The sequence below is a fragment of the Oncorhynchus tshawytscha genome, linkage group LG25 (assembly GCF_018296145.1).
Source record: "Oncorhynchus tshawytscha isolate Ot180627B linkage group LG25, Otsh_v2.0, whole genome shotgun sequence".
NCBI lineage: Eukaryota > Metazoa > Chordata > Actinopteri > Salmoniformes > Salmonidae > Oncorhynchus > Oncorhynchus tshawytscha.
In genome coordinates this window covers 35,304,513-35,327,653 of record NC_056453.1, presented here as the reverse complement: position 1 = coordinate 35,327,653, position 23,141 = coordinate 35,304,513, and the positions used below count along the sequence as shown (strand labels likewise).

The following is a 23,141-nucleotide window of genomic DNA, read 5'->3' as shown; positions in this document are numbered from 1 at the left end:
AAAAATAAGACAAAAAAACTGAAAACTTGAGCATGCATAACTATTCACCCCCCAAAGTCAATACTTGGTAGAGTCATCTTTTGCAGCAATTACAGCTGCAAGTCTCTTGGGGTATGTCTCTATAAGCTTGGCACATCTACCCACTGGGATTTTTGCCCATTCTTCAAGACAAAACTGCTCCAGCTCTTTCAAGTTGGATGGGTTCCGCTGATGTACAGCAATTTTAAGTCATACCATAGATTCTCAATTTGATTGAGGTATGGGCTTTGACTAGGCCATTCCAAAACATTTAAATGTTCCCCTTAAACCACTCAAGTGTTGCTTTAGCAGTATGCTTAGGGTCATTGTCCTGCTGGAAAGTGAACCTCCGTCCCAGTCTCAAATCTCTGGAAGACAAACCTGTTTCTCTCAAGAATTTCCTTGCATTTAGCGCCATCCATCATTCCTTCAATTCCCGGTCCCTGCCGATGAAAAACATGGATGGTTTCTCGGGGTGATGAGAGGTGTTGGGTTTGCGCCAGACATAGCGTTTTCCTTGATGGCCAATAAGCTGAATTTTAGTCTCATCGGACCAAAGTACTTTCTTCCATATGTTTGGGAAATCTCCCACATGCCTTTTGGCGAACACCAAACACTAAGTGTTTGCTTATTTTTTTCTTAAAGCAATGGCTTTTTTCTGTCCAGTCTTCCGTAAAACCCAGTTCTGTGGAGTGTACGGCTTAAAGTGGTCCTATGGAGAGATACTCCAATCTCTGCTGTGGAGCTTTGCAGCTCCTTCAGGGTTATCATTGGTCTCTTTGTTGCCTCTCTGATTAATGCCCTCCTTGCCTGGTCCATGAGTTTTAGTGGGCGACCCTCCCTTGGCACGTTTGTTGTGGTGCCATATTCTTTCCATTTTTTTATAATGGATTTAATGGTGCTCCGTGGGATGTTCAAAGTTTTGGAAGTTTCGGAGTTTCAGATGGTGGTCCCCCTTGCTTAGTGGTGTTGCAGACTCTGGGGCATTTCAGAACAGGTGTATATATACTTAGATCATGTGACACTTAGATTGCACACAGGTGGACTTTATTTAACTAATTATGTGACTTCTGAAGGTAATTGGTTGCACCAGATCTTATTTAGTGGCTTCATAGTAAAGGGGGTGAATACATATGCACGCACCACTCTTCTGTTTTTTTAAACAAGTAATTTTTTAAATTTCACTTCACCAATTTGAACTATTTTGTGTATGTCCATTACATGGAATCCAATTAAAAATCTATTTAAATTACAGGTTGTAATGCAACAAAATAGGAAAAAGGCCAAGGCGGATGAATACTTTTGCAAGGCACTGTACTTATTATTTGAAGTGTCATTTCATTTATCACAATGCTTCATTTGCTATTTTTGATTAGGTTTGTGGTTCAAGGTTTGACCACTGGTGAGACATATACTTTCCGTGTGCAAGCCATCAATGAGCTGGGTCTTAGTGATGAATCACAGGAGTCCTCCCCCCTCTCTGTCAAAGCTGCACTCAGTGAGTATGGACACACACACACACACACACACACAGCAGACAGAATATACTTGTCATTTGTCGAGATTCCAACCAGGTGGAAAAAGTGCTGCATTCAATATGGCAGTAGCAACAGTAACAAAGAAGAAAATTGCAAATACTAAATTTTAGCGACCCACTGTGCTTAGCTGGAGGCTCTTTTCTCTGTGAATGATCACAGTGAATAAATTGTAGCAATGTTGTCAAGACTTTCTTCAAGGCCGTTGGTAGCTGTCCAGAAGTAAAACACACAAAGGCATCTAACTTTGATGCCTTAAGTCGGCTGAATATCTAATGATTATATCATCACAAGCATCGTATCATTAAATAAATGTCTCCAATAAATGAAGAGGACTGTCATTCTTCCTATTCACACGTTTCAGCAGGACAGCCTGGGAGCCTATTGGATTTGAGCCTGTCATCGTGTACTTTTCTCGATGTCCAAATGATGTGAATAATTTAGGCAATCTGAGTCAAAAACAAACCATTGGTTCGTAGAGTTCCTTTGGGACATTCAACCAACAACTGCAGATTGTTTCATCAAACCATACATTTCTAAACTCATTGACGATACTCCAAGCTATGTGGATTGCAGGGTTTTTTAACAACAATTATCATATTTACATTTAGCAGATGCTCTTATCCAGAGTGACTTATAGGAGCAATTAAGGTTAGGTGCCTTGCTTAAGAGCACACCGACCGATTTTTCACCTAGTTGGCTCTGGGATTTGAACCAGCGACCTTTCGGTTACTGGCCCAACGTGCTGAAACGCTAGACTACATGCTAGTTGGCGCCATTATGCACTAAAATTAATGTATTATTCATGCTACCGAAAGCCTTAACAACCATAACCCTAAACTCTTAGAAAAATAGGTTCTGAAAGGGTTCTGCAGCTTTCCCCAAAGGATAACTCTTTTTGGTTCCAGTTAGAACCCTAACTGGAACCAAAAAAGTTCCAGGTAGAAACTTTTTGGTTCCAGGTAGAACTCTTGTGGAAAGGGCTCCACATGGAACCCACAAAGGTTCTACCTGGAACCAAAAAATTTCTACCTGGAACCAAAAGGGGTTCTTCAAAGAGGTTTTCTATGGGGAGAGCCGAAGAACCCTTTTTGGTTCCAGATAGCGCCTTTTTTTTTTAAGAGTGTAGAGAACCCTGCTATATATCCAATCCAGGTCATGTGACATGATTAAAACAGGGCCCAAAAAACAGGGCCCTAATCATGATACATGTTTAAGACACTTGTAAACTCTGTGTGCAGCGACTCCCTCTGCTCCATATGACATTGCTCTGCTGGCCTGTGACGGAGAGTCTATGGTTCTGAACTGGAAGCACCCAGTCCACTCCGGTGGCTCTCCAGTGGTTGAATACTACATTGACAAACACAGGCACGGAGAACACACATGGAGAGAGATCAACATCCCACCAATCAAAGAGCGGCTGTTCAAGGTACAAATCTGATCGACCTGAGTCATCTAAACACATCTGTAATGGTTAGGATTATACACTCTTAGAACAAAAGGTGCTTTCTAGGGTTCTTCGGCTGTCCCCATAGGAAAACTCTTTGCAGAACCCTTTTTTGTTCCATGCCCTTTTCAGTTCAATTTAGAACCCTTTCCATAGAGGCTTCTACCTGAAACAAAAAAAGGTTTTTACCTGGAACCAAAAAGGGTTTTCCTAATGGGGACAGCCGTAGAACACTTTAAGGACCTAGATGGCACCTTTAGTGTAGATAGTGTAGGATCATATGGAATCTATTGCAGTTCAATTAGTTGTAACCATTTTAGTACTTTCCTTCACAACCACAGGTTGAACATCTGAGTGCAGGTGCAGTCTATGAGTTCATGGTTTATGGTGGAAGTCTTGCTGGTCTTGGTGCCCCCTCTGCCCCCAGCAAGGCCTTCCATTGTGATGCCTGGACCATACCCGAGCCAGGTACAGTACTGAAAACCTCTCTAAAACAAGTTTCTATTTTAAAGATGAAGTGTGCATAGTTCAAAGAAGTGAAGATCATTTTACATGCAAATACCGTTGCATAATTAAACCATTAATGCATATCTCATAATTTGTCATGAATTATGGAATAGGTGTATTCAAGCAGAAGCTTATCGCCGGTACCACTTCCAACATCAATCGTTAAAACAGCAGCACATAGACATTACACAGTCTGACGTATGTGCTTTGACTTACGTCTGACATGAAGAACTGCTTGTCTGTCATTTTTGTACATTTACTGCACTCTGAATTTCAGGTCCAGCCTATGACATGACTTTCTGCGAGATCCGTGATGACTCTGTGTTGGTGGAGTGGAAGGCTCCCGTCTACACCGGCACCAGCCCGATCACAGGCTACTTTGTTGACTTTGCAAAGAAAGGCTCAGATGAATGGCACTGTTCCAACGAGAGCCACGCTGTCAGTCACCGCTACCACAAGGTACAGAGAGTATTCCTAGAATACCTGCGTTATGACAATGTGTCAGCCTATCTGGCACATTTGACAGTCCTCCTCGTTTTCAGGTGACTGGGCTGGAAGTTGGAGTGTCCTATGTGTTCAGAGTGCGCGCGGCGAACGCTGAAGGTGCCGGCAAGCCTTCCTTGGCTTCTAACCCTGTGGTTGCCAAAGCAGTGAAAGGTACTGTTGGACAGACACAAACAGACACAATTCCCTATGCTGCGCTTCAATGTGGCTTAGAGCAGAGCAGCATTCGTTCAGTGTGTTCCACAGAGAATGTTTATTTGGGTCAGGATTCCCATTAAAATGGGACTTAGATTAGGAGAGTAATACCACAGGGTGTGTAGTACACTAGACATGGTTATGAGGAGGGGCTTAGGGAGGGGTAGTCTGTGCTTCTGTCGATAAGGAACATTGGGAGGACGTGGGAGTAGAGAAAAATGGATGACTCATATGGAGCTCAGTAGAGATGTTGAAGTGAGAAGGTGCAGACCATCAGGCAACCTGCAGAGGGCAGTGTTGTATTCTGCAGGGACATCAGCGACTTAAGCACAAGGCTGGTTGAGATCAGAGAAAAGTCATTTTCACAACTCTCTAGGTATTCATTCAACAGAGGATGCAGAACATAAATGCAGAAATAGTCTGTGAACATATAATGAACATACTACCCTACTATGACTGTACCAAAACACACATCTCTAGGATGCTGTACTACCCTACTATGACTGTACCAAAACCCACATCTCTAGGATGCTGTACTACCCTACTATGACTGTACCAAAACACACATCTCTAGGATGCTGCACTACCCTACTATGACTGTACCAAAACACACATCTCTAGGATGCTGTACTACCCTACTATGACTGTACCAAAACACACATCTCTAGGATGCTGCTCTACCCTACTATGACTGTACCAAAACACACATCTCTAGGATGCTGCACTACCCTACTATGACTGTACCAAAACACACATCTCTAGGATGCTGTACTACCCTACTATGACTGTACCAAAACACACATCTCTAGGATGCTGCACTACCCTACTATGACTGTACCAAAACACACATCTCTAGGATGCTGTACTACCCTACTATGACTGTACCAAAACACACATCTCTAGGATGCTGCACTCCCAGATGTTTATTGCTGTTGCCTGTCAACTTCACTTTTTGCTTTGTCACTCCAAAAGGTGCCCAGGAGATGACCTGCACAGTGGACGAGGAGTCAGGTGACTTCATCCTGTCATTTGAAAGTTGTCAAATTACAGAGAATTCCCACTTTGTGTGGAAGAAATTCTACAAGGAAATCACTGACTTCTCCAAAGGCATTGTCATCAAAACAGAGGGCAATATGTAAGCTATGCACCAAACTTGTCAACAGATCAAATATATTTCAACAAAACAAAACGTTCAAGAATTATCAGTAGTGATTCAGAAGTGTGTAATATACTCACATTGATGTGCTCAGTATCTCCTGGACTCTATATTATCAAGTGGTGTGCCTTTATTTATTTCTACATTATCCAATGGTGTGCCTTTGTTTATTTCTATATTATCCAATGGTGTGTCTTTATTTATTTATTTATTTATACATTATCCAATGGTGTGTCTTTATTTATTTATTTCTATATTATCCAATGGTGTATCTTTATTTATTGATTTATTTCTATATTATCCAGTGGTGTGCCTTTATTGATTTATTTCTATATTATCCAGTGGTGTGCCTTTATTTATTTATTTCTATATTATCTAATGGTGCGTCTTTATTTATTTATTTCTAGCTCTAAGCTTATTTTCAAACACCCAGACCAGGGGGATATGGGTTGCTTCTCCGTTGCTGTAACTAACACTGATGGTGTTTCTGCCAGCCATGAAATCCATGCCGAAGGTAGGCCCTGGCTGGGGGTCGATCATAAACAGGAGGTTACTTATTTATAACCCTCATTCAGGATCATGGTATGAAATAGATTTAGTCCATACATGCATGCATACTGTACTAGTACATCTAAATCAACACAACAGCATGTCGTTATACGGCAGATGTTGGAGTCAGAAACAATAGTGGTGCCTTTCACTGTTTTTCATAAATATGATATGATGCCGTGATACAGGACATGCATGTCTGGTCTTGTGCAGTGCAGACAACTGTTACTGTCGAAATGTATGATGAAGTTCCATGTAAAAAGGAATCGCTGTGGATGATATTGGATCATTATAATGCTGAAATACACTCTCCCTTGTTTACCTCTATTACAGAGCTGGAGAAAATGCTGGCAAAGAGCTATGGTATTCGACACCCAGGTAGGTTTTGTTCTGAATGATTTAATATGGCTTTTCTATTTTCAAAGAGAAAAGGAATGTCCGCTACTCTGGTATGTTCCCATTGTGATTTAATCAGACCCACAAAAAAGATCAGAGTTGGATCTTTGTCAGGTCATTTTCTATTTCCACTCTCATAAATAATTGGTTCCCATCAAATAACCATTTGGAATACACAGCTCAGGGTAAAAGGTCAATTTTCTTAGTTTTGTTTTGCTTGTATAATGGGTATATACTGTAGGGGCGTGTGTGCTGTTGTAGACTGGTAATGTGGGTTCATGTAAACCACATAGTTCCATGTAAACCACATAGAAGAGACAACTGTTAATCCCAGAAAATAGTTTTTGTCAGCCCTCGCTCCATCAACGTTTTTAGCATGTGGTTCATCACAGCTTATTCTTATGATTTGAGAAGTGAAATGTCTTCCTTTGAACAAATGCCATTTCTATCACAAAACCTACCTCTATTTGCATCACCTTCTTCCATTATTGTTTCTGCTTCCACAGTGATCCCTCTAAAGACTCAGCTGGCCTACAAGATTCTGGAGCGCGGCCGCATGCGCTTCTGGCTGCAGGCTGAGCACATCTCCTCTGCTGTCACCTATAAGTTCTTAGCTAACAACAATGAACTCTCACCGACTAATGTAAGACTCTCCTCCTTATTCCTGTCAACTCTAAACCGACACACTGTCTTTGTCCGAAATGGTGCCCTATTCCCTACATAGTGCACTTTTGACCCCCATTCCTTATTTAGTGCACATCTTTAGACACCTTTTTGGCATACAGTGCACAACTCCTGACTAGAGGTTCTAGGAGGCTGACCCTATGGGTCTCTGGTCAAAAGTAGTGCACTATACAGGAAATAGGGTGTAGTTTCAGACACAACACTGTAATTGAACTCACAATGGACTTGCACAGACAACTTTTTTTCTCTTTGTACTATTCATTCTACTCTATCATCACTATGTCATGGCATGAATAGACTTTTAAGCCAAGACTAGAGTGGATTACACAACATATCCACATTATTGGATTCGCCCATTACGATTCCTCAACATTCACTTAATAGAGTCCTCTCATGTAAACTTTCTTGGTGTCTTCTTCTGTGTTCTCAGCCAAATCATGCGAGTCATGACGTTGAGGCTGGCATCATTGAGTTTGTGCTGGATCATTTCACAGAGGATAGCGAGGGCACCTTTACTGTTCAGATCGAGGATGGCAAAGCCAGAGGACAGTCCTCTCTGGTGCTTATCGGAGCTGGTGAGAGCCTGTCTGCTGTGGGGGTTGTGCTCTAATCCAGGGTTGGGCTCCATGAGAGATCCAGGACTTATCCCCTGTATCACTTTGTTTGGGTTGTAGATTTCAAGGCAGCTCTCGCTGACGCAGAACACCAAAGGAGCGAGTACGTCAGAGTGAAAGACGGTAACAGTGTTTCAAAATATGCAGTTATCTAATGTTTGGGAAATTCATTATGCAGTCCTCTAGTCTTTGGGAAATGCATTATGCAGTCCTCTAGTGTTTGGGAAATTCATTATGCAGTCCTCTAGTGTTTGGGAAATGTATTATGCAGTCCTCTAGTGTTTGGGAAATTCATTATGCAGTCCTCTAGTGTTTGAGAAATTCATTATGCAGTCCTCTAGTGTTTGGGAAATTCAATATGCAGTCCTCTAGTCTTTGGCAAATTCATTATGCAGTCCTCTAGTCTTTGGGAAATGCATTATGCAGTCCTCTAGTGTTTGGGAAATTCATTATGCAGTCCTCTAGTCTCTGGCAAATTCATTATGCAGTCCTCTAGTCTTTGGGAAATGCATTATGCAGTCCTCTAGTGTTTGGGAAATTCATTATGCAGTCCTCTAGTCTTTGGGAAATGCATTATGCAGTCCTCTAGTGTTTGGGAAATTCAATATGCAGTCCTCTAGTGTTTGGGAAATTCATTATGCAGTCCTCTAGTGTTTGGGAAATTCAGTATGCAGTCCTCTAGTGTTTGGGAAATTAATTTGAGTAATATTTAAATTAGGTATGAATTTCAAATACTAAGATGATGATTTGATATCATAATGTTTTTTTCCTTCAAAATGGTTGACATTATTTATGGCAGCCACACACTGTTATCACACCTGCAAATCCATAAGCCACCCATTGTTACAAGGATATTACAAAGACACAAGGGTGTTATTAGCAAAACAATTGATGAAATCTGACCTTCATATGCCCGCTCTTCCCCCTCCCCCCTCTATCCCCCCTCTCTCCCTCCCACCCTTTCTGTCTCTCTTGCCCTCTTTCCAGGCCCCCACTTCAGTGAGTTTTTGTCAGTCCATGTCGGGGATGACTGCTCTGTGGCACTCATCTGCAAGGTAATTAAACATTCACCGAAAGTACAATTAGATTAAGCCAAGAGATTAAATGGAAATGATGGCATGAGTTATCGCTACTGCCAATCTAAACGACAAACACAGTCAGCATGATTCACCTCAGTCGTTGTTCTCCTACGTTGACAGATGGTGTTGTTGTAATGCAGGCATGCGTCTTTGTTTGGGCTGGTTCACCTACCTGTGGGCTATGGGTTCTGTTGTTTCATAATGCAGGTGGATAATCTGAAGAAGGAAACTGCACTGCACTGGTTTAAGGATGCCGTTGAGATTACCCCTGAAGGGCCAGTCAATCTGGCATCTGGAACCTGCAAGCTTCCTATTTCCCTGGTAATTGTATCACACAGACACACACCTTCTAATTAAGTGATAATGCCCGATAAGCCAGTGTTTGCAGGATATATTGGCACGGGTGTTGTCAAGCCCGAGACGAAGTCGAACTGTGCCAATATATCCTCCAAACACCGGCTTCAAGGACAAGTTCACTTTTATACAAGAGGTTACCAACATATTAAAATAATGATTGACATATTTTCATTAAAAAACGTTATTTAGATTAATTTATTAATACTATTTCATCCTTCCACAAGATATAGTCCCAACACAAATCTAGGGTTGCTACCCAAGCCGACTGGTTGTTCCTTTTATTGATTCGGTTGCCAGGCCAGAGACGCGACCCATTCATTCAGTCTTTTTGTTCTGTATTTATGGACGCGACCCAGACGTTTGTTCTAAATTTTCCATTGGCATACTGCTTGCTAGCTAGCCAACTACAACTAACTTAGAATCACGTCAAACGTTTAAAAAAAAAGAATAACAAAAGTAGCTGCATTTGTCTAAGCAGTTTTCTAGTGACATTTATTTGGATACATCCATAACAATGAGCTATTGAGGAGCGGTTTTGCCTGGCATTGAACATTTAATATCTCTTCAGGACACTGTTATTCAGAGGAGCTAGCCAACAACACAGCTAACACAATCACTGTTATTCAGAGGAGCTAGCCAACAACACAGCTAACACAATCACTTCAAACTGAAGCTGGAAAGACTGCAAACTAGCTGCACTTCGTTTCGTTTGACCTTTTTTCAAATGACATTTCTTTGTACAGTGTCTTTGGAAAGAACTCAAAACCCTTGACTTTTCCACATTTTGGTACGTTACAGCTTTACCCCATAATGACAAAGCAAATACAGGTTTTTAGACATTTTTGCAAATTTATAAAAAATGAAAAATAGCAATACCTTATTTACTTAAGTATTCAGACCCTTTGCTATGAGACTCGAAATTCAGCTCAGGTGCATCCTGTTTCAGTTGGTCATCCTTGAGATGTTTCTACACCTGTGGTAAATTCACTTGATTGGACATGATTTGGAAAGGCAGACACCTGTCTTTATAAGGCCCCACAGTTGACAGTGCATGTCAGAGCAAAAACCAAGCCATGAGATCGAAGGAATTGTCTGTAGAGCTCTGAGAGCTTCTGCAGCATTGAAGGTCCCATCATTGAAGGTCCCATCATTGAAGAATTCAATGGCCATCGTTGTTAAATGGAAGAAATTTGGAACCACCAAGATTCTCCCTAGAGCTGGCCACCCGGGCAAACTGAGCAATCGGGGGAGAAGGGCCTTGGTCAGGGAGGTGACCAAGAACCAGATGGTCACTCTGACAGAGCTGTAGAGTTCTTCCATGGAGATAGGAGAACCTTCCAGAAGGACATCCATCTCTGCAGCACAAAAATTAGGCCTTTATGGTAGAGTGGCCAGACGGAAGCCACTCCTCAGTAAAAGGCACATGACAGCCCACTTGGAGTTTGCCAAAGGGCACCTAAAGACTCTCAGACCATTAGAAACAGGATTCTCTGGTCTGATGAAACCAAGAGAGATCCTAGATGAAAACCTGCACCAGAACGCTCAGGACATCAGACAGGTTCACCTTCCAACAGGACAACGACGCTAAGCACAGCCAAGACAACGCAGGAACGACTTTGGTACAAGTCTCTGAATGTCCTTTAGTGGCCCAGCCAGTGCCCGGACTTGAACCCGATCTATCATCTCTGGAAAGACCTGAAAATAGCTGGTCAGTGACGCTCCCCATCCAACCTGACAGAACTTGAGAGGATCTGCAGAGAAGAATGAGAGAAACTCCCCAAATACAGGTGTGCGAAGTTTGTAGCATCATACCCAAGAAGACTCAATGCTGTAATCGCTACCAAAGGTGCTTCAACAAAGTACTGAGTATTCCATCGATCCATGTTTAAAACATTACAATATACTTGCACTGAAGCTGCTCAACAACTACATCACATTAGTCATCTAACAGACTCACATCCAGAGAGACACACAAAAGCAACCAGGGCCATCCTCCCCTCAGCAGCCACCCTGGTTGCTTCTGTGTGTCGCTCTGGGTGGGAGTTGGTTAGATGATTAATGTGATGTAGCTGTTGAGCGGCTTCACTGCAAGTATACTGTATGTTTTAAACATAAAATATATATATATATATATATATATATATTTGCATTTTAACGTCATAGATTTAGCCGGTGGTAATTTATGGAATAGACACCTGCTGGAATGCGCTTTTAACCAATCAGCATTCAGGATTAGACTCACCTGTTGTATAAAGATTGAACAAAAGACTGGTAGCTGCCAAAATAAAGAAAACATCAACATAAAGTGTATTAATAGGGTGTTGGGCTCTCACGAGCCACCAGAGCCGCCAGAACAGCTTCAATGCGCCTTGGGATATATTCTACAAGTGTCTGGAACTCTATTCGAGGGATGTGACACCATTCTGTACAGCCACTGCAGACATCAGATTGACCATGCAGAGCTTTTAAGCATGATGGGATGTTTTAATTGCTTAACTACCTCAGGAACCACACCTGTATGGAAGCATCTGCTTTCAACATACTTTGCATCCCTCATTTACTCAAGTGCTTCCATTATTTTACCTGTACATATAATAGCAGGTGTTACTGTATGTGGACAATAGGCAGAAGCACAATTACATTTCTTGGAAAGCCAGTAGTTTGGATAATAGTCTACAGTAAAAGGACCTTGCAGTCTGGTAAACCAGGTTAGGCACATTCATCCCATGACTTCATTGCTGGAAATCTCAAGGCAGTCATTGAGAACAGAATTGTTGTTGAGTACATTTCTGAGCAGTCCTGTGACTTTCCATATCATCTAGACATGATCAGGATTACCCTTGGTTGTGTTGTTGGAGGGTTCTATCTGCCTACACAGTCATGCTGTCAGTTCACAGGATGTTGGTTTTATCCGCCTACTTTATACCACAGGATGTTGGTTGTTGGTGGCACTTTAGTTGGGGAGGACATGCTCATGGTATTGGCTGGGGCGGTATGAGTGGAATGGTATCAAGTAAATCAAACACATGGTTTGATGCCATTCCATTCGCGCCGTTCCAGCCATTATTATGAGCCATTTTGCCCTCAGCAGCCTCCACTGTTTCACACAAAAAGACAAGAGACAAACAGCCAGCAAAACATGTGTGATGTAATGTGATGTAATGTAATGTAAGGGAAGTAAGAGGTGCAGTCGAGGTGAATTTTGACTTGAGGTCCTAGGGGCACCAGTCATTTATAGGAAACAAGAGGAATAACCCTGAGGGGAAGAAGATAAGCATCTCGATCCTCAGTAAAGCTCCACTGTCATAGAAAGCAGTCACTTCCAATTATGTCATTATAAATATTCACACCCTGCAATCGTACTCTGTCCTCACAAAGCTATGAGATGGAAGAAGTTACTCTGATCCTGTGCTTGATATACAGCCTGTTTGACATTGGCCACATGTAAATGCCAGAAGTGGTGAGAAAAATTATATGAAATTGAGACCATAGCTAGGTTTGCATCCAATTGGCAATAGATTTTCATGCGAATATTTAAAAAAAAAAGTTTTTATTTTTTTTTCACCAGTGGTGTGTTTCCACCATACTGACTCGTTGCAGATAAAAGTCAGCTTAAATTGTGACGTACCAAATACAAATGTAAAGTTCAATATGTTTCCATCGTATTTACAACTCGAGCGATAGTTTTGCAAATGTGTCTACTCTAGTCTTGGCATGTGCACACTAGCCAATAGCTTGTAGATACAGTGCGGGTAGGCTGTGCGGGTAGGCTACTCAACATGTTGAGATTATTATGGATAATAGCGAGAATATTTTTATCTATCAAATGGCAGTCAAGCATCAATACCATCTCATCAGAATAAGACCCTTGGTATTTATTGGAAAGGAGCATCACACTCATCACTGTGCACTTTCATCACCCTGTGAAGTTCATCATAACTTATTTCATCTGTAGCCTAATAAACTGTATGGTTTCCCCAGTTGTAGTGGGAGAAGTAGACTACATACCATATCATCGCGGAATGATACTTCGATATGATGGTTATTATATCAATATTTGCGCATAATTGCCTTCCACTGCCATTTCGTGCGTGATACATTTTACCAGCAGAAAAAGAAAGCACCAATGTTGAACTAACAAATGATCTGTCAGCATTTATAAAATTGTACTGAAACTTCCTGTTTCCATCACAGCTGTTTTTAAAAAATATGGTATGACTTTACTCATGTAAAAATTGTGGATGGAAATGTGGTTAGAGACAGTGTATGAACCGGAATTGACTAAAGCAAAACAATTCCAATCTCAATGTAAGGATGTTAATGAAGCTTACATGGTCAATGCTACTGTTACAGAGGGTAGGCCTATCTACTGCATTCCAATTTGAGGCCTATCTACTGCATTCCAATTTGAGGCCTATTTACTGCATTCCAATTTGAGGCCTATCTACTGCATTCCAATTTGAGGCCTATCTACTGCATTCCAATTTGAGGCCTATCTACTGCATTCCAATTTGAGGCCTATCTACTGCATTCCAATTTGAGGCCTATCTACTGCATTCCAATTTGAGGCCTATCTACTGCATTCCAATTTGAGGCCTATCTACTGCATTCCAATTTGAGGCCTATCTACTGCATTCTAATTTGAGGCATATCTACTAATTTGAGACATATCTATTCTAATTTGATTTTTTTTATCCGACCTAGTTCTCCAAGGCTTCCACTGGCATTTACAAAGCTACCATCAGTGACAACAGAGGAAAGGATCAGTCCCAAATTGAAATATCTGGCCATGGTAAATACTATTATCAAAATGATACCATGTTGTATGTGAAATATATTGTCTTACTGTGAACATACTTTGAATGTAATTTTGTTCTATCATCATCTCTCTTACAGCTTTTGATGAAATTATCAACAAGCTTTCTAAACTCGCTGGTAGGTACAAATATCTTCAAGTTTAGCTTGCTTGATTGCCACTTCCCTTTTTAGTATACTTAGCATATCTTAGCATGCTTTTACATACTTTAGCATACTTTGAAAACGTAAACGTTCAGTTTATTCTACTCATTATTCAACCAGGGCAATAAATCAGTTGGACTTGATTGTTAGATTACAGATAATGTGTTCCTCACACAGTTCTGTGGTTTTTCTCAGTGCAGCTAAATCAGTGCAGCAAAACTAATGAGGCGGATTACACAGCCAGTAGGCATATCAAGGGTCTTGTTACTCTACCCTCATGAACTGGGCTGAAGTAACAAATCTGTACCTGTCGTCCTAGCCTGAAATCTTATCCCCATTACAGCATTTGTTGTGCTGATTTCCAATTCCCTGCACTCGCCAACCAATTAGTAAACCACAGCAAGTCACCAAGTTGTGTCTATCTAAGAAGATATATTATTAATTTAAGAGACGTATAGAACATATATGTCAGCATATGTACACTAAAGGACGCTTGGGTTTTCCTTTTCACTCACCAGGATCCTCTGCAACTGAGTTGGCAATTCACTGCACAGCAACAGGCATTCAGCTCCAATGCCACATGAAATACTACACAGAGGAGATGAAAATCCATTGGCTGCACGTGTAAGCATATGCTAAGTATTTAAATATGGGGGGGTGGGGGTCTTTTCTTTTCTTAAATTATGCAGAGAATGCGAAATTATGGAAATGTTCATGTAAATAGAATCCACACAAGGTTTTATCCCAAGGCGTAACATGAGCCAGGCATGTAAACATGATTTGAGATTTTGTCAAAAATTGTGACTCTTTAGTAAAAATGTAAAACAACAGTGACACCAGAGCCTTTCTTTACACACAAACAATACAAAACAAATATAAACTCTCACTAATGCTCTGTCCTAAGAAAATATTTAGTAGGCCTACCTAGCAGAATAGCTACAGGATAATTAAAAAAACACTTGTGGGAAGTCATCGGTTACAGCAGCTTGTGTAAGGCAAACCAGTTTCAGCTAAACCATGCGTGGGTCTTCTCATCCCTGTATGAACGTTTTGAAGTAGCTGCTTAGGGTTTTTCTTTCTTCTGGCGTGCATGGCATAGACAAGGGGAGCATGTTTCACAGCACGGCAACAATTTCACACGCAATGACTGAACAAAGCTCACCATTTCCCATGATTCCTCACAAATTTGAGCTTGGCAAATTTCAGGTCCTCCCTGCCTGCCAAGAGGGCCATGGCACATAAATAACATAATGATGATGCTCAAATGGTCCAGAAAGGCAACTGCAGCTGGTCATTATTTGATAAACTACTAGAAAATGACTCTTATTATGAGAGAAATTATGAAATTCTACCATTTTCATTAGAATCAATCACAATTTCATGTTATGTTTGTATGATCCTAATTAGGTCCTCATTGAGCTACCTGTGAATTAGTTTATACAATTTTTCATTGACTGCTCTTTAGGGGCCTACTCAATCCAACACAATGGATACCTTCAATAGCAGTGTTTTTTCAATCCCAAAATGATTATGCTCCATCTGTTCCTCCCCTTTACCATTCCAGGGAAAGGAAACTCTCTCACTCTGAGAAGGTGCGTATTGGAGGTACCCCAGCCATGGCCACTATGGAGATCATTGAACCCACAGACAAGGATAAGGGTCTTTACCACATCCAGATAATAGATACGGATAAGACCTATACTCGCACCATCGACCTCTCTGGACACGGTAAGCCAGATCATATAGACAGTATATATGCCGTCGTACTTGTCCTTTAACAACCCACTTCTCCTTCCGTCTTGCAAATAGCATAACACATTAACGCAGTGATATTATCACATTCAGCATGTATGAACCTCAAGAACAATACCAGGATAATGGTAACCTATAAATGATACACCTGATCAATGGAGTTCACCATTGAGTTCACCATTTTAGATATTCACATTCATTCGTATGCATTGGATTCCCAGCCCAGTCTTCATTAGTGTGTGTACCTAACATCTAAATGTTGAAAAAAAACAGAGGTTGTATATCATTACCATTTTTTCTGGCAGTATATCAATGAGGTGGAGTCTTCAGCTGGACCACAGTAATGAGAACACTGCGCATTTTTATCAAAATGACCAACTCCTAAAAACTGTTGTAGTTTTTATCATACCACCTCCAACTATTGGCCACTCTACTGTAGTCCTGCCACGGTAACCCAGGCAGTGTCCAGTTTCACACTGATTTCTACATTTATAATACAAAGAAAAGGGCATCTCTGCAGCTGGGTACACAGAAGCAAGCAGCATATTTAGGCTAATCTGGTGGATGAAATAACAGGAACAACAATATCAAAGGTGCAATCCTGGCTCAGACTTCAGTTAGTCAACAGACTGTTTGATGACAAACATAATCAAGGGCTGGTCCCTGACAGGTCATGCGATGTGTGGGCTGGAAACAGTAATGAGTGAGCGAGGATGAGCTATTTCAGGCAAAACACAACAACATTACAATAATGAGGTAAGATATGTTTCAGTGTGTGCAAATGAGGTAAGATTAGGGAGGTAAGGCAATAAATAGGCCATAGTGGCCAATAATTACAATTTAGCATTAACACTGGAGTGATAGATGTGCAGAAGATGAATGTGCAAGTAGAGATACTGGGGTACAAAGGAGCAAAAAATAAATAACAATATGAGGATGAGGTAGTTTGGTGGGCTATTTACAGATGGGCTATGTACAGGTGCAATGATCTGTAAGCTGCTCTGACAGCTGATGCTTAAAGTTAGTGATGGAGATATGAATCTCCAGCTTCAGTGATTTTTGCAATTTGTTCCAGTCATTGGCAGCAGAGAACTGGAAGGAAAGGCGGCCAAAGGAGGAATTGACTTTGGGGGTGACCAGTGAAATATACCTGCTGGAGTGCATGCTATGGGTGGGTGCTGCCATGGTGACCAAATCAAATCAAATCAAATCAAATTTTATTTGTCACATACACATGGTTAGCAGATGTTAATGCGAATGTAGCGAAATGCTTGTGCTTCTAGTTCCGACAATGCAGTAATAACGAGCAAGTAATCTAACTAACAATTCCAAAAAAAACTACTGTCATACACAGTGTAAGGGGATAAAGAATATGTACATAAGGATATATGAATGAGTGATGGTACAGAGCAGCATAGGCAAGATACAGTAGATGATATCGAGTACAGTATATACATATGAGATAAGTATGTAAACCAAGTGGCATAGTTAAAGTGGCTAGTGATACATGTATTACATAAGGATGCAGTCGATGATATAGAGTACAGTATCAATGTATGCATATGAGATGAACAATGTAGGGTAAGTAACATTATATAAGGTAGCATTGTTTAAAGTGGCTTAAAGTGACCAGTGAGCTGAGATAAGGCGGGGCTTTACCTAGCAAAGACTTATAGATGACCTGGAGCCAGTGGGTTTGGCAAAGAATATGAAGCGAGGACCAGCCAATGAGAGCATACAGGTCACAGTGGTGGGTAGTATATGGGGCTTTGATGACAAAACAGATGGCACTGTGATAGACTGCATCCAATTTGTTGAGTAGAGTGTTGGAGGCTATTTTGTAAATGACATTGCCGAAGTCATGGATCGGTAGGATAATCAGTTTTAGGAGGGGATGTTTGGCAGCATGAGTGAAGGATGCTTTGTTGCGAAATAGGAAGCCGATTCTAATGTGAGTCTGGAAGGAGAGTTTACAGTCTAACCAGACACCTAGGTATTTGTAGTTGCCCACATATTCTAAGTCAAAACCGTCCAGAGTAGTGATGCTGGATGGACGGGCAGGTGCAGGCAGCGATTGGTTGAAGAGCATGCACTTAGTTTTACTTGCATTTAATAGCAGTTGTAGGCCACGGAAGGAGATTTGTATGGCATTGAAGCTCGTCTGGAGGTTAGTTAACACAGTGTCCAAAGAAGGTCCAGAAGTATACAGAATAGTGTCGTCTGCATAGAGGTGGATCAGAGAATCACCAGCAGCAAGAGCAACATCACGGATGTATACAGAGAAAAGAGTCGGCCCGAGAATTGAACCCTGTGGCACCTCCATAGAGACTGCCAGAGGTCCACAAAACAGGCCCTCCGATTTGACACACTGAACTCTGTCTGAGAAGTAGTTGGTGAACCAGGCGAAGCAGTCATTTGAGAAATCAAGGCTGTTGAGTCTGCCGATAAGAATGCGATGATTGACCGAGTCGAAAGCCTTGGCATGGTCGATGAATACGGCTGCACAGTATTGCACAGCTAATGGCTGTGTCCAGGCACTCCGCGTTGCATCGTGCATATTAACTATAATAAATAATGTAATTAGAGCGGTTTAATTATTACATGCATGAAAAGCCAATCTTTTCTTTCTTTTTCACAGCCTACGATAAAGCCTTTGCGGAATTCACAACTCTCAAGTAAGATAATCACGTCATAATTCTGTTCAGTGTATTCATTTCCGTGTTGTTTCATGCACATGTATGCAGGTCAATAATACTATATACATTTAATCTTCATTACAGCTGAAACACAGCTTGAATTCCTATATAGTGTTAATGTATTGTGGTAATGCAGAGCATGTGTATGGAGTTACAGTCTTTGGGTGAAATATACAACACCTCACTGTGCTAATGAACTCACTGCCATTTTCCCTTGTTTTCCAGAGAGGAAGCATATGCTGAAGCCAGTGAGTACATTCTCTTGTCATGATGCTAGATTGTGGCTCTGTGGGAATTTTCTGATTCGGACAATATTGTTATTATATAATATCTTCCTTTTTAGACCGTGGCAAAGTGCTGGGCGGTCTCCCTGATGTTGTTACCATCATGGAGAAGAAGGTATTTTACCTTTTATTTTGCAATTGAATACAATGATGGGAATATATTTAACACTAGAACAGGTAACCAGACATGGTTTAACACATTGCGAAGGTCAGTGTCAACTATCATAACCAGATGGATGCAGCTGATGTCCACTGTAACCTACTGTTGCATTATACACAACACCAGTGGTGGGAAAAGTACCCAATTGTCATACTTGAGTCAATGTAAGCAAAATACTACTTGAGAAAAGTAAAAAAGTTTTGGTTTTAAATGTAATTACTAAAATATACTTAAGTATCATAAGTAAACGTTTAAATAATTTCAAATTCTTTATATTAAGCAAACCAGATGGCACCATTTTCTTGTTTATTTATTATTTACGGATAGCCAGGGGCATGTGTTTAGTGAGTCCTCCAGTTCAGAGGCAGTAAGGATGACCAGGGAAGTTCTCTTGATAAGTGCGTGAATTGGACCATTTTCCTGTTCTGCTAAGCATTCAAAATGTAGAGTACTTTTGGGTGTCAGGGCAAATGTATGGAGTAAAACGTATATACTTTTCCTTAAGAATGTACTAAAGTAAAAGTTGTCGAAAATCGAAATAGTAAAGTACAGATACCCAATACAACTACTTAAGAGGTACTCTAAAGTATTTTTACTTAAGTACTATACAGCACTGCACAGCACTGGAAAATCACTCTTAGGTGGAAGATGGAGTTATATTGCATTTCACAGCAACTCATGTCAGACTTCATACAGCATATGATATATTGTGGGAAAAACATGAACTGGGGTCCTTATGAAACACATGCGTGATGCATATGATATAGGAATATAGGAATATTGTGTAGACATGTCATATGGTTTGCATAATGGCAGAATAGAGCTACTTGTAAAGGTCACTGTAGCTGCACCTCTCTCCAAAGTGACTACACACACTTGTTTGTAGTATGATTGGTTATTTTACCTTGGGGCTGCAAGAGGGGAGAGACTAGGGATTTAACAAGACACGATAAGCATAGTAAACTCTGATTAAATCAAACAACAGCACTCCAACATTCCATCTTCTTCTGTTATATCTGTGTTGGTAACCAACGGTGTTTCAATTCCTTTGCCCTGCTTGGTAGACACTGAGTTTGACCTGCACAGTGTGCGGTGACCCCAAACCTCAAGTCACCTGGTTAAAAAATGGTGCAGAGGTGTATACCGATGACCAGTACTTGGTGTCCCTCGAATCCGGGAAGTTTGCCAGTCTCACCATCAAGCGTGTGTCCCTGGAAGACTGTGGCAGGTATACTATGACGGTGCAGAACAAATATGGAGGAGAGTCCGTGGATATCGTTGTGAGCGCCTACAAGCATGGAGACACGATTCCACAGGCCAAACCAACTCTAACACCCAAGTCCATCATCCCACCTAAACGTCCTATTGAGATCCCAGGTCCCAAGGTTGTCACCCCTGCCCCTTCCCCAGCTCCTTCCCATGTCTCTTCTCCAGCCGGTGCCAAGTCCCCCACCTCTCCTAAGGGACTGAAGTCTCCCACCCCAGCTCGTAGCATGAAGTCCCCTACCCCAACAAGGAGAAAGTAAACAACCGAAGCACTTCAATTCCAAAGAGAGACAAGACAATGAAAAGTGATTGATCTTTTTGCATGAGTCATGAAATATAACTTTATTTAAAGCTAGAATCCTTTATTGAAACAATAACATAGCAACACCCCGCCTCTTTTGGGATGGCCCTGGTTATACAGTGTTAAAACAAGCTTTTGTGTTTTGATAGGGTATGACAGTTAAACTAATATCATGAGGCATTTATCATTTATTTTCATTGAGAATCAGGTATATATCATTAATTTACAAGTCCAAAAATGTATGTTGCAACTAAGGATTCCAACGTTAAGACAAGATGTCTCTCATTTTTCACTGGGGGGGTTGTCATCAAGGTTTACTAAGCTGAATGTCCCTTCTAATGAACTTGTCTCTGTCTCACTTTGGGTGCTTTGGTAAAAAATGACCAGCTTTGATGGTTAGTTTATTACATCTCTGTTTTAAAAGCTGCACTTTCAATTAGCTGGTGCAATGTTGAGGTATTGGCTGTCCCTACGGATGGATAACCCCAAAGTGCTGGACCTCCACTTAGCCCACAGCGGCAGGCGCGGCGATTCTAGTCACTGTCCCCAATAAATCACGTTACCCTTCTCGCCGCCGCATGTCTCCGCTTGCTTTTGTGCTAATAAAAAGGAGCAAAAATCACTTCTCACTGTGTGGTCCCTGAGCTGTTTACTGTTGGGTTCCAGCGTACACTCACCCAAGGTGTCTGAATGCAGTCGCAATGTAAAATATGTAAGCGATTAGAGTGGCTATAGGCCTATCTGAATCACATCAGCACTTTTCCCTACCTCTTTGCCCACTCTCATTTTCAACTCCACAAATCAATTCATGTATATGGAGCACCTATGGCTGTTTGCCCACTGACAACTTGCCATCAGATTCCCCACTATTCAATGGGAGTTGTTAATCAAGTATCTCCACAAGGATATTGTTAATAAATCACAATCACATGTCTAGTTTTGGCGGGAAAGGAATTCACTTTATTCATGTTGTGTACTCCTAACCTAATGGAGTAGGTTCAATTCAAAAAGCCAAATATGAGTGCAAGCCAATTAATTATTTGCATCATACACTTTCTGGGTTGTGTCCTTTTTCCGAGTTCCAAGTTGATAAACTGTTTCAGCTTGACATACTTCAGAGCCCTATTCTGTCAAAAAGTCCATTTTCAACGGCACAGTTTTTTCTCATTTCAGTGATAAACTGGCTCCAGTAATCATTACACTGGAGTTGGGATTTGATTGGAATAATTAAAATGGAGGAAATTGGTCTTATTTAGCTTTTGAAATCATTCTACATGTGACTGGAATTAAATCACACATATTTAATCACTGAACATTATTTCCTATATAAATCATAGTTTTATATAGCAACTTATATCAATCAACTCAGTACCTATTGTAGTTCCCCTCTATCACTCAAAAGTCGTACCCTGAGAAATGCTCATAATATTGATTATTGCTACTCGCAAACGGGCTAAATGGACAAGCTGAAGAACTGTATTTTCTAAATCCCATCAATAACCTAAATGTGCATTTCAAGTCAAATACAGTATAATATTCCTATATTCCTTGAAATACAGTTTTGAATAGCGATTTCATTACACATGACCACATGGTGACACTGGTGCTTCATACAGTCACAGCCCATGTACAACCACTAAACCCGATAGGAGCCACCAGTCAAGACACTGAATCATGTGGCTTACTTTTATACATCGATTTGCTGTGGGTGGATGAATTACAAAACTACATTGTGGACAAATGACCACCCCAAATACACACAAAAGCAAGGGATTTATGTAATTGCTGCCCCCAAAGGGGCTATTCAACAAACGTGAAGATAAGCACATTAAATCATAAATGTTGAAATCATACATTTTACATTTGGAATGGTTCTTTTTTTCAACAGACACAATCATCAAACACAAGTGATTGCTGACCAAAAATATTATCCATAAGAATTGTGGGTAGAACTTTCTTCTTAATGGTTCTGCTTAAATTGGTATTTACCAAGTGTTTACTAAGAAAGTATGTGTTAACACTGGGTTGTTTCTGGGTCATTATACAACACAATTGGTAACTACCTGTAACAAAACAGTGCTGGGTCAATCCCAAAGAAATATATAATCCATGTTATTCATGTATAATTACAATTTTATTATGTATTTTCTTAATTTGATTTAAATCAAGTGAATACCTGGTCCTTCCTGTACCATACAGTGTGGTGCTACTAAATTGTTTTAACGACTGGTCATTATCAATGATTTCAAAATGGCCGTATGTGTTCTTTGACTTAATATCCCAAACAAAGAGAGCATATCTACTGTAGTAATTTATATTGAGTCTGTGATACAGTTCGGTTTGAACAGAAGTATCTCTTGGTTCTCGGCACATGAGAGTAAAGAAAATAGGATTTGAGATTACTTTGAAGTAGAAACTGCCATTGTTATCATTGGAGGCATTTTTCACTTTCAGATAAAGTGAGTGTGGGTGATATCCCTTTGATGATATGCTAACTTTCTCTATACAGAACAAAGGAATGCTGCCAACAGTCTTTCATAAATACAACAGCAAAACGACAAACTATTTTGAAGTGATAAGTCTTAATATTGTGAACTTGACCAGATTTCTTTGTTGATCTGACTACATTTAAAGTCATAGCTAATTCTATGCCTTGCTTTGCTTTGCTGTATACGTCAATGT

The 23,141-nt window shown here is 40.7% G+C and overlaps 1 protein-coding gene across 2 annotated transcripts in view; it reads left to right on the top strand.

The window, feature by feature from the left end:
• LOC112223928 (myomesin-2) overlaps positions 1–21,088 on the top strand; it is a 38,800-nt gene extending 17,712 nt beyond the window's left edge. For both annotated transcript variants that reach the window (XM_042306270.1, XM_042306271.1), the window contains 21 exons: positions 1,395–1,516; positions 2,795–2,982; positions 3,342–3,468; positions 3,785–3,966; positions 4,050–4,164; positions 5,179–5,341; positions 5,770–5,876; positions 6,245–6,289; positions 6,814–6,950; positions 7,422–7,566; positions 7,666–7,728; positions 8,593–8,660; positions 8,892–9,005; positions 13,746–13,833; positions 13,938–13,976; positions 14,519–14,624; positions 15,565–15,728; positions 18,391–18,427; positions 18,674–18,696; positions 18,792–18,847; positions 19,957–21,088. In XM_042306270.1, the coding sequence (XP_042162204.1) occupies positions 1,395–1,516; positions 2,795–2,982; positions 3,342–3,468; positions 3,785–3,966; positions 4,050–4,164; positions 5,179–5,341; positions 5,770–5,876; positions 6,245–6,289; positions 6,814–6,950; positions 7,422–7,566; positions 7,666–7,728; positions 8,593–8,660; positions 8,892–9,005; positions 13,746–13,833; positions 13,938–13,976; positions 14,519–14,624; positions 15,565–15,728; positions 18,391–18,427; positions 18,674–18,696; positions 18,792–18,847; positions 19,957–20,418 (2,551 nt within the window). In that variant the 3' untranslated portion in view covers positions 20,419–21,088. The remainder of the gene's footprint in view (positions 1–1,394; positions 1,517–2,794; positions 2,983–3,341; positions 3,469–3,784; positions 3,967–4,049; positions 4,165–5,178; positions 5,342–5,769; positions 5,877–6,244; positions 6,290–6,813; positions 6,951–7,421; positions 7,567–7,665; positions 7,729–8,592; positions 8,661–8,891; positions 9,006–13,745; positions 13,834–13,937; positions 13,977–14,518; positions 14,625–15,564; positions 15,729–18,390; positions 18,428–18,673; positions 18,697–18,791; positions 18,848–19,956) is intronic.
• Positions 21,089–23,141: the final 2,053 nt, after the last annotated feature.